At 47.7% G+C, this 12137-nt stretch overlaps 1 protein-coding gene across 1 annotated transcript in view; it reads left to right on the forward strand.

Annotated features, from left to right (window-relative positions):
• The window catches only part of St8sia5 (ST8 alpha-N-acetyl-neuraminide alpha-2,8-sialyltransferase 5), a 60219-nt gene extending 48355 nt beyond the window's left edge, over positions 1 to 11864 (forward strand). Inside the window, exons 4-7 of the mRNA XM_050151694.1 lie at positions 2202 to 2346; positions 4388 to 4500; positions 6316 to 6408; positions 10696 to 11864. Of these exons, the coding sequence (XP_050007651.1) occupies positions 2202 to 2346; positions 4388 to 4500; positions 6316 to 6408; positions 10696 to 11164 (820 nt within the window). The 3' untranslated portion in view covers positions 11165 to 11864. The remainder of the gene's footprint in view (positions 1 to 2201; positions 2347 to 4387; positions 4501 to 6315; positions 6409 to 10695) is intronic.
• Positions 11865 to 12137: the final 273 nt, after the last annotated feature.

Raw genomic sequence — 12137 nt, forward strand, 5'->3', positions numbered from 1 at the left:
ATGCTGGTTTGTAAGGCTGACCTGTGGCCCCTCACTTGCCAGGCTTCAGCCTTTCTTCGGAAGCCTTACTCACATTCAAAGATCCAGTTCTCCCCAGAAAGACCCTTCTATGAGTAGCAGTCAGCTGGTTTCCCAGTGAAGATTTCTCGGCAAGAAGTGAAATCATGAAAAAGTCGTTTAGCCTTTTGGCTTGGACAAGCTGGAGTTAAAGAATCATAGAGGGGCAGAAACAGAAGAGCCACCCCTGCATTTTATACATGAAGAAACTAAGGCCCAGAATGGAAAGTCCCCTGCCTGGGGCCCACATCTGTGGGCCACGGGGAAGAAAACAGAGACTAGGCCCCTGGATGCTGAGTGCCAACTCATATTTCCACCCCAGCGCTCATGAGAACACCTCAGACCTCCTTGAACAGTCAGTGGTCATCACAGGGCTCTATGGAGAAAGTGTTCCACCCCCCAGAGTGGCCTGGACCCCGGGGGCACTGGGCCTGGAGCTCCCGTGTACTCCAGACTACCTACTGAGCCTGCGTGTGTGTGTGTGTGTGTGTGTGTGTGTGTGAGTGTGTGTGTGTGTGTGTGATCACAAGGCTCTGTGGAGAAGGAGGTCCATTCCCCAGGGCTCCCTGGACAATGCAGGGACTGAGCCTGGAGCTGTGTATACTCCAGGCTCACTCAGGAAGGCAGTGATCTGTGCCCATGGCCATAGTCAGAGCCCATTAGTTTATAAGGCAGGGAGCAAAATTGCCCAGGACCTAACCCTTTGAAAGTCTGCTTGGAAAGTCCTGGAGAAGAGAGAAAAACAGGTTGCTTCAGCAGTGTCTTTTCCCTTGGGCTTCTCCCCCCACACTTAAATCTGGTATCTGTGGTTTAATCCCTCTGCAGCTCAGCTTTGAGTGTTACTGAGACCAAAATGTCAGGACTCTTTCTCCTTCCTCCCTCCCTCCTTTTTTTTCTTTCTATATTGAATTCCTGGAACATTTTTCAGGAGCCATGTTCCACTTTCTGCAGGAAGGCATCTGGTACCAACACAGTATCCCCAGGCTGGGCCTGCCCTTGCCCTAAGTCAGCTTCTGACAGACAGACGTGGCACTTTGTGTGACCATACAGGACTTGGTTTAGTGTGATATGGGGGAGAGCTTTGTTGTGTGTTGGCCATGGAGGCTGAGACCCTAAAGAGTTCTGGCTTCAAGTTGCTAGATGTGTGTGTGTGTGTGTGTGTGTGTGTGTGTGTGAGAGAGAGAGAGAGAGAGAGAGAGAGAGAGAGAGAGAGAGAGAGAGAGAGAGAGGTCCTGGAAGAGTGAACTTTGCAGGGCGTGTGTCTTGTTGTTGGTGAGTGGGTGTCAGTCAAGGCCTGACTGATGTGGCTAGCAGAAGGTGGTTTGAACAAGCCTATGATGAGTACCATACATGTGAGGTTTAGAGAGGTGCAGGGTCTGATACCTGGCTTTCCTTCCAGCCTGAGACAGCAGGTGTAATGAAAAAAAAGAAAAGAAAAGAAAAATGAAGTGGGTACCTTTGGACAGTCCCTGCCAAGATATACCACTAACTAAGCATGCCATGAACAACAGAGTTAGTGCACAAGGTTTATTGGGGGAGGTGGGAGGGAGAGAGTGAAAGGCCATGTTGGAGTGGGGACATGAGAGAGGCAGGAAGACAGACAGACAGACAGATGGAGAGTGGGGAAGAGACAGCAGGAAGAAGAGAGGCAAGAGAAGCAAGAGATCAAGCTGTGCCTGGCGAACACTTTTCAGGGGTGCACACGTCAGAGAGCTGGCGGTAGGGAGGCATAGGTGGCAAAGCTGCATGGTGAGGCAGGCTGCTCCTGCAGCGGGAACTAACAGCTGGTGGTTAGCATGTGATTAGCATGGTGAGGCAGGCTGCTCCTGCAGCGGGAACTAACGCCAGTGGTTAGCATGTGATTAGCGTGGTGAGGCAGGCTGCTCCTGCAGCGGGAACTAACGCCAGTGGTTAGCATGTGATTGGCATGTGCCATAACCTTCAAAAACAAGAGCTATCATGGAAGTATGGCTACCGGAGCTTTCCAATAGGCAGCAAACCTGGGCCCTAGAGAGAAAGAGAGCTCCAGGTGCCAGGAGGATGCTGGGGGTGGGATGGGGAGGAAGTGAGTCTGGGAATGGAATGGAAAGGAAGGGGCCCCTCTCTGCTCTGCCCAGTGTCACTCCTGTCTCCATGCCCAGCAGGTCCACCTTGTCCAAGTGCTGCAACGCCCCTGGCTTTCTCTTCACCACCCAGAAGAACACTCCAGTTGAGACGAATCTCAGGTATGAGGTGGTGTCCAGTGGCTTCTTCCACATCAATCAGGAAATCTTCCAAATGTTTCCCAAGGTACGTCCCTGACATGGTGGTCTGGGAGGGAACTGGTGGTCAATGCCAGCTAACTATGGCTTGTATGATTTGGGGCAAAAATAAGTTAAAGTTCTGCCTCTGTCCTTGCGTGCTGATGACATTCCGCAGCTGTCTAGAAGAGGGATTGATTATACCTTGATCACTCAGTCAAGGCTGGCACAAGAGAAAAACCATTCAAAGCATATGAGCACCAGAAAGCAGGCCCAGGACAGAGCCAGGCTGAATGTCAGCCACATCAGATAACCTTAGGGTCACTGTGTAAGAATGCCTCTTCTTAACATGTAATAGTTACACATAATGATTGATTTTATTATGCCATTTTCATGCATGGCTGTAATGTATTTTGATCATATTCCCGCCACTTCTACCACCACTTTCTCTTATTCCCTTCCCATGCCCCTTCTCTTTCCCAATGAGCCCCCTTTCATCCTTTTTTCTCTGTAACTCAATGGGTTTTATTGGGGTTGCTGAAGAAAATGTCTCTCCCTCCCTAGCAACCACTAACTACTAATAATACATCTAGGATATCAGAGATGTTGTCTGGAGGTGGGCTGGTCAGTGATAGTTTAGTTGCTCTCTGCCCATGGCAGGGGGTCCTCATGTATGACCCGTTCAGATCGCCAAGGCTGATAGCTAGCTCCAAGTTCTGGACTCTTGGAAAAAGGGATGCAGAAATTATACTTTTGACTGGTTCCGATGGTTCTGTGATGCTGAGGTGCTGTGGCTTCAGCAGAGAGGCGGGTGGCAAGGGTGTGTTCATGCTTATGTTCTGGAAGGAGAGCTCTGGGATGCCCTGCATGCTTTAGTGGGTCAGGGGAGGTGCTAACAAGATGAAAGCAGAGTCTCTCTGGATGTCCTGTTGCTGGTACCAGAGTGACCTGGCAAGAACTGGACTCAGGCAATGATCTGAAGTCACAGCGCAGTGGTGGCATTGAGTCACCTTCACTAGGTGAGCCTTGCATGGTGTGGCAGGTAAACTTTCATCTTAAGCAGGTCACAGCAGGATGTGACATAGCCTGGGCTGGCTTGCGGGTCCTTGCAGAGCCAGGGCATGAATTGCTGAGGTCAGGAGATACAGCAGGGTCTCCACACCTTTCTCTGGAAAGGACCAGTTAGTAAGTGGCCTTGGAGGTGGCATCATCACCATCATTACTTGCCACCACGGTCCCAGCGTGGCAGTGGTCATGACAGTGGTCATGAGAGTAGTCACTGTCACGAGTAAACTAATGAAGGAGGCTTCGTCTTAGTTGCACAGATTTCGGAAAGTGAACGTAGCTTTCACACGTCACATGTCTTATTTGAGTGGCTTCAGACCATTTAAAAATATAAATATTATTCTCAGGTTGCTGGCCACACAAAAATAGGTGGTAGACCAGATGTGGCCCATGGCCATGACTCTCCAGCCCTCCGTTAGCATAGCAGCGTCTCTGGGGTTTTAATGGTCACCTTTCCAGCCCCTTGCCCACCCAGAGATTCTGTTCTGTGGCTGTCGGATGGAACCTAGGAAGGACTGTTTCCAGAAAGTTCTTGATTTGCACCTGTTTAGGACACACACGGGAAACACAAGACACCCTCAATGACTTCTCCTAAGACTGCTGCGGCTCGTTCTGTTTCTCTCCCCATTGACTTTGAGACCCCAGTGCTCCCCATGTCCTGGTCTCCTGGACCTGACCCCACGGGGAAAGTGAGTCACAGACTCAAGTGTGTCACAGAGGGCCACGGCAGCTCCTTCTAACTGAGGCTAATTATTGGTGCAATGTGGTACCCTCAGCGATTGGTTGGCTGGTGGGTGCTGGGGGCATAGCAGGCCTGCAGACAGAAATGGGAGGGGTCACCCAATGCTGGAGTCTCTTTCACCCGCCCCCCCATCTGCAGGTGGAGTTCCCCTTTCTCTCACAGTCCAGACAAGGCTGCCTCAGCAGGTAGAGCTCACAGAGGGGATATTTTTGGAGGCAGAGGTGAAGCCTCAGATGAAGGGGGGGGGGGCAATGACTGTGACACCGTGCATGTGCCTCTCCAGGAAATGCCCTACTACCGATCTCAGTTTAAGAAGTGTGCCGTGGTGGGCAACGGAGGCATCTTGAAGAACAGCGGCTGCGGGAAGGAGATCAACAGTGCCGACTTTGTCTTCCGGTAAGGGAGCTCCTGGAGGTGCATCTGCTGCCTCCGTGGCTCTCCTCTCTGAGTCCTTCTCCCCTGTCCCTGTTCTCCGCTGCCACCTGAAGACCACCTTCACTATTCGGGGATCCCAACCTCTATAGCTCTATACCTTCAAGCAGGTTGTTGGACTCTGGGGTTGTAGTTTCTAGTTTTCAAAATGGAAGTGGGGGGATGTGATGAACTAATGGCATTCTGGATGGGAGGCCCGAAAACTAACGTCCTGTCGTCAACCCAGAGCCCCCACTCCCTGCATGGGTTGTCCCCTTCTGCAGGCACTGGTAGGAGGAGGGATGCCTGTGACTTCAGCCAGGCTCTAACTGAGAAGGTCTTTGCGTTTCTCCTTTCTTGTGTGACATGTACCTGTTTCCACGCGGGGGATCCTCACTTTTCATGTTATCCCATAACATGAAAATGAGAACCTCAAAGGCTGGAGAGATGGCTCAACAGCTGAGAGTACTTAGCTGCTCTTGCCACTATTTCTTTTTTGGGATGCCCTCACCTCCACCCTCCTAAAGAACTTGGTGTCCCTCTCAGGGGACATTTGGCACCTGACAAGTAGATTGTCTTATGGAGACTGGAACCATAGACACTTTATTGTTCCGTTTGCCTTATTTGGGGGTATAGGGATTTTTCCCTGCTACCATGACAAATTACCAGGAAGCCAGTGGTTTGGAACAGGCAGGGTAGACAGTCGTATACTCTGGGGAATGAGATGTCTCCGCAGGGTGCAGTTAAGGTGCCAGCAGGACCTTGTCTCTTCCTGAATTCTCTAGGGCAGCTGTAGACACTGCTTGCATTCCTTGGCTCATGGCTGCCAGCACCCAGCACCGTAGCGTCTTCTACTCTCCCCACTCCCACAGACACACCTTCCCTTCCTCCCTCTCTTCCTTTTTCTATTTTAAAAGACAAGTTCTCACTGAGTAGCCCAGGCTGGTTTCAAACTCCCGCCTTTTTGAACAGCCCCCTGAGTGCTGGGATTGCCATCACCTGCCCCATGTCTCCTTTGGTGATGTGGATTCTTGGTTGTCAACTTGACTACATCAGGAATTAACAAAAACCCAAGCAACTGAGCCCCTGTGAGGATTTTTTTTTTCTAGAACACCTTCCTTGCCATCACATTTTCTTTGCAAAGGCTCTTGTGATTTCCCTGGACCATCTGGATAGCCCAGAACGGCCTTCCCATCTCAGGATCCTTAGCGTATTCTCAGCTGTAGTGTTCCTTCTGCCAATTAAGGCTCACGTTACCCAGTTTTAGAGGTCAGGGTTTTGCTGCCTTGGTGACCCCACATTCCTACCTCAGGGGCTTTCTGCAGGTCACACTGCATGCCCTTCTGCAACCTCAGCAGTGCACCCCCAAAGGTTATCTTTGAATATCCCACAGGCTATTTGGTCCTTCTGCCAGCAGACTTTTGCTAATTCCTGCCCTTAGCTCAAGCATCGCTTCCTCAGAGAAACCTTGAGTCCCCAGACAAGGGGATGCTTCTGTATCTCTCTGCTTAATGCCATACCTTCCCAGAGACCCAGGGACGACCACAGCTTTCAAGGACAGTTTTCAGTGATAGTTTCAATACCTCCATGGTTGTAACTTCAGTGAGACCAAAGACTGGATGTTTTTTCTTTCTTTTTTTTCCCCTGCTATTAAAGGGCAGAAGGACCTTTGCTTTAGTCAACCATAGCTGTTCTGCCCAACTGGTGGCCTCTCTGACCTCCTTTCCTTCCTTTCCCTTTCCCCTCCCAGTCACCGGAAGATGGCTGACGACCTAACTATGTGACACTGTCTCTCTGCAGGTGCAACCTGCCCCCCATTTCAGGGGAGTATGCCACAGATGTGGGGGAGAAGACAGATGTAGTCACCGTGAACCCCAGCATCATCATTGACAGGTCAGTGGTCCTCTTTCTAGACCTGCGCTCCTTGTTAGTGGCCACTAGTCACTTACAACCACTGGGCACTGGGAACATGGCTGGCCCTGACTGAGATGGGCCAACTGTCTATATGAAGCACTCATCTGGTGTCAAAGATTTCATACAAGCAAAGAGACTTAACACATCTCATTGATTTTTACATTAATCACATGCTAAAATGATAGTATTTTTATATTTCGTTAAGTAAAATATGACCATTATTTTTAATAGCTTCCCTCATTTCTGGTTAATTCAATACATGGGGCCTGCATCGTGTTTCTTTGGGCAGTGTAGGTCCGAGCAGTTGTTACCTAGAGGTGGAAAGCGGCCTTTCAGGTGGGCTGAGGACAGGCCCTGTCCATGTCCAGGTATGAGCTTTGATCATGCAAAGATCTCAGATCTCACTTGACTGCCCGCTGTGGGCCTGCCTGAGCAGTCTGCAGGAGCTAGTGTGTGGAAACCCCAATGTTGCACATCGTCAGCCTGGCTGGAGGGTAAGAGGGACAGGAGAAGGGGAGGAGTCGCCAAACTACATCAGTTGCCAATAGCCAGGAGCCTTCGGAGAGCAGAGAGATCCGCAGAGGGACAGATGGTCACTGGAAAGGGTGTGTAGGCAGAAGCCAAGATACCAAGGAGAGGCCTAGCCAGGCCAGAAGGCTGGGTCAAATGGTCACTCCCAGTCTCAGGGCAAACAGCAGGGGAGTAGTGTGAGGCTCCACTAGGGGGCGCAGCCTCTGTGCCTTCCTTGTCTGCCCTGATCCTCTGACTTGAGCTAGGCTGACTGCCTGGATCCCCACACTAGTGACTCAGCCCACATTGCCTCTTCTGTGCCCATTTATCAGAAAATACCATCTTCAGGAGCCATCTGATGGCTCAGGGGGTCAAAGGCTCTTCTTGTTCACATCGACAACCTGAGTTCAATCTCCAGGGCCTGTAGTGAGTCTTTCTCTGTCCTGCCAGCAGCTCCTAAATCACAACAAGGAGACTTATTATTAATCATGAAAGCTCAGTTGATAGCTTAGGCTTGTTTTTAGCTCTTATAACTCAAATTAATCCATTTGTATTAACCTATGTGCTGCCCCAAGGCTCATGGTTTGTGACCTCATCTCCAACATGTCATGCTTCCTTTGTACCTCTTCATGACTCCACCCTTCCTCTTCCCAGCCTCCTCTGTGCCTGGAAATCCTGCCTAGCTGTTGGTCATTTAGCTTTTTATTAAACCAATAAGAGTGACACTTCTTCACAGTGTACAAAAAGATTATTCTACAACATTTCCCCTTTTTGTCTAAATAAAAAGGAAAGGTTTTAATTCTAACATAGTAAAACTATATACAATAAGAACAATTATCAGGTATTGTCTAAACAGAAAGGAAAGGTATTAACTTTAACAAATGAAACTATATACAATAAGAACATTTATCAAGTAAGAATTATATTTACAATGCCTAGTTCATTTATACTTGGAAAATCTAGAGAAAACACTCCATTATCTATCCTCTCTTGATGAGTCCAAAGTTTTGTACCTAATTTATCTTCTCTTATATCATAACTAAAGGAAACTATAACTATAACTATCTAGTCTTCAATTCCATCAAAGACCCAGAAGGATATAATATTACTTGAGTGAACAGGACTTGCAATGCAAACCACTTTCAAAAAATCAGGCATCTCTCTGCTTGAACAGTCACCCAGGGTTCTTCTGTAACATGTGGTGTCCATCTTCAATCTACGGACCTAGAATATCTGACAGACTTTTCTCTAAATCAGGAATTTTGAAGGACTGACCTACCTTGTCTTGGAAAAGTTCAGCCAGCATTGCCTTTTTTTGTGTCCTGTTTGTCTAGGTTGGATTGACTGTCAGCAGTCAATGCCAGGGCAGTTTCTTGCCCAGGTGGCTAGCTTTTGCCACAAAGAAAGTAAACTCCAATCCAAGGTTCTTCAATGCTCATTATCCTTTTCTGAAGTGGACTGGTGCTGTCAGGAGCAGATGTGTCTCACAGTCATAAAAAGTCTTAAGTTATTAAAACATCTTGAATATTTGTATCCTTTTAGGTCTTTGAAGCATTTGAAAACGATCTATCTATTTAAAATATATCTGTTTAACTTTGAAAATACACTGATATATATAATAATAAGTGATTATTATAGATGACTAACTACTAACTTGTATTTTTAAAATTATAAATTACATTTTAAAACAAGCTGCAAAAACACAATATCCCAAATGAGTAGAAACATACATTCAGTATAACAAAAATAACTTTAAATTTTTATCAATATACCAAAACCCATACCAATGTAAAATATATGAGGTTAGTAGTTGTCTTTTTTATTCTATATTTCTATATCCCTCCCAAACAGTGACACACATCCATAACCAACCCACCTCTTGGGAATATGGATGTTGTGTTCTCTAGACTACTTCCTGTTGTCTGGGGATGAAGGCATCTTTAGGGAACCTGAGAAAATTGAGATAATGGTCAAGTCCTGGGAAGATTAGTTATAGCATTTGTTGTCCAGTCTCTGTGCAATGAGAAAGCACAAGGCTTATCTGAAGTCCTGGCTAGGAGAGTCTGTGAGACTGGACCATCTCAGCCAGCAGCCTTGAAGCCGAGGATTCTGAGGAATCTATAACAGAGGCACTCTGAAAGGCTGAATTGTCTGGGTCACCTGTTTTCAGTGCTGTCTGGTCCCCTTGTTCTGAAAACACAAACTTTCAAAGGTAACATACACATCTGTATTAACACAACTAGGGATTGTGTATTGTACACAAGCCAGCCAAAGATGTTTTTGTTTGTTTGTTTTATGTTTGAGCTGGTAAAATATATGTGACCTGTCTTATAGTTTTTCTAGGTTTATTTCTTTATGTTTGTGGCCAGGATTTTAGGGAATCTTCCTTGATCAAACCTTGATCAAACCCAATCTCTATCAACCTTGAAGGAATCCACAGCCTTCCCTAATGTAACATATTTTGTAACTTACATTTTGAAGTTAGGACATTTTAAAAGTATATAGATTGTTTTAATTTAATAGTTTTTATAATCCAATGTCTCTCAGCATTGTTTCTTGTTTGCACCTCAGCAATCAAGAAATTTAAAGTCAATACAACACTATACAGGATCCAGACTCACTGTGTATCTTCCACCTTTATATGGGTCTCCTTTTTATATTATTTTTTCTTCAAAGATTTTATCTTATTATTTATAAACTACTTTTTTTCTATGACTATATATACCCATTTTCTTTTCTTTTTTTTTAAGACTAAACACATTTTTTTTAAAAACACACTGTAATTTGTTTGGAGGTTTTTCCCTGTCTGGATCTGCCTTACTGCTTATCTGTAACCTTTTCTGTCTACATGAGCTAAACTTAAACCACCACGCAGCTCAGCTCATGGTGCGCTGGTGGCACACCCACAGGCACCGGCCAGGAGATGCTTCTCTTTACCATGGCCTGCATGAGAGACTGCAGGACCAGGAAGCTGTGTTTCGCTCTGTTTTTGTGTGTTTGGAACATTCTTTTAAAGCTTTCTTAGGTCTTGTGTGGATATATGTACCCCACATTGGGTGGCGTTTGTAGCAAGTCTTTCTCTGTCCCGACAGCCAGCTCCCAAATCACAACATGGAGACTTACTATTAATTGTGAAAGCTCAGCTGGTAGCTTAGACTTATTTTTAGCTAGCTCTTATAACTTAAATTAACCCATTTGTATTAATCTTTGTGCTGCCCTGAGGCTTGTGGCTTGTTACCTCATCTCCAACATGTCATACGTCCTCCACATCTCCTTGTGACTTTGCCCTTCTTCTTCCCAGCATCCTCTGTGCCTACAAATCCTGCCTAACTATTGGTCATTCAGTTTTTTTTATTAAACCAATCAGAGTGATACTACTTCACAGTGTACAAAAAGATTATTCCACAACAAGGACCCACATGATGTAAGGAGAGAGCTAATTTTGTCAGGCTATCCTGACTTCCACACGAGTGCTCTATGGCATGTGCCCCCTCCATGAATAAACAAACAAACAAACAAATAATAAATATATAAAGGTAGGAAAGGAAGCAGAGAAGGGGATGCTAGGCAGCTCTATGAGCCCGGATGGGAGGGGTGAAACGTGCCATTGTTGTTCCCTAAGGATTTAGGGTTACTAAGGAAGGGGTACTAGGGTGAGAGGGTGGGGTAGGTTGGGGCTGGAGCAGGGGATGAGGCGGGGAGGGTGGGCTGCGAGGATGTGCAGAGCTTACGGCTGCTCACTCTGCCACCCTGTAGGTTCCACAAGCTGGAGAAGTGGCGGAGGCCCTTCTTCAGGGTGCTGCAGATGTACAAGAATGCCTCGGTGCTGCTGCCCGCCTTCTACACCATACGCAACACCCTCGTGTCCTTCCGCGTCAAGTACCTGCTGGATGACTTCGGGTCCCCGCAGCAGGTCTACTTCTTCCACCCGCTGTACCTGCTAAGCGTGTCGCGCTATTGGCTCAACCTGGGCGTGCGCGCAAAGCGCATTAGCAGCGGCCTCATCCTAGTCACGGCGGCGCTGGAGCTCTGTGAGGAGGTGCACCTGTTCGGCTTCTGGGCCTTCCCCATGAACCCCTCGGGCTTTCACATCATGCACCACTACTACGACAACGTCAAGCCCAAACCCGGCTTCCACGCCATGCCCTCTGAGATCTTTGCCTTCCTTCACCTGCACAGCCGGGGCATCCTCCACGTACACACAGGCACCTGCAATTACGGCTGACAGACAGGCCCACCACGGGTGTCTCAGCTCCCATCCGCCTCTCTTCAGGGTTCCCTGGCCCTGCTATTGTTGTTCCCTAAGGATTTAGGGTTTGTCTTTGGATCCTGGGGAGGGAGTCAGGGACAGAACCCATGCAACGTCAGCTCTGTCCTGAGCCTCCATCCTGTGCCTCCATTTAGCTCCCGGGCCACTCTCCAAGGTCGGGGCCTCATAAGCACACATCCACTCAGTTTCAGCTTCCCAGAGAACACATTTGTGGCCTGCTTGTAGCTAAGTCAGGCCCTGCTGAAAATAGACTGGCAGGTGAGCCATCCCCTTAACAGGGGAGAGCACAGTCCAGGTCTCGTTTGGACATTTGGCTGCCCAAGTTTCATACCAGGGACTCAGCCATGAATCACCATCTAGAATCTCAGGGCTCAGAGGCTAGCCCTTCTAGGGAACAAACAGTGGCCAAGCGTCCTGGTCTACCTGGCTGGACTCCAAAGGCTTCAGGGATAGCTCATCAAGGTCTGTGTTAGCATCACCCCAAGACTCCAGTAGCTGAGAGCCATCCCCCTCTTAAAAATAGCCCTTGGACACACACAGCCTCGGTGCCTCTAGGTTCCAGCATTTAACCTTTGACAAGAAGGAAATAAACCAGACCAGCCATTTGCACTAAGATCTCCAAGCCAATGTTATCGACTCAATAAGTGCTTAGCAATTTGCTTCCTGTTCTGTCTCCCTATTTTCAGCTCCATTTTAATCAGGAGTTATTTATAAAGATCTGTTCCTCTCTATGTCCCCAAATACTGCAGAATCTTGTTAAACTGTGTTCCTGAATAGGAAAGCATCAGCTGGAAAGCTCCTTGTCACGTGAGCCTGGTGGATGGCAGCTAGCTGGGACTTTGACATCAATGTCCCTGCTGTTTCTGTTCTTCAGACACAGGGATTCACCAGGCCCGGGGTTAGGGGACCCAGCTGTTCCTAGGCTGAG

The sequence above is a fragment of the Alexandromys fortis genome, unplaced genomic scaffold, assembly GCF_014885135.2.
Source record: "Alexandromys fortis isolate MF-2015 unplaced genomic scaffold, M_Fortis_MF-2015_v1.1 scaffold_71, whole genome shotgun sequence".
In the NCBI taxonomy this organism is placed as follows: domain Eukaryota; kingdom Metazoa; phylum Chordata; class Mammalia; order Rodentia; family Cricetidae; genus Alexandromys; species Alexandromys fortis.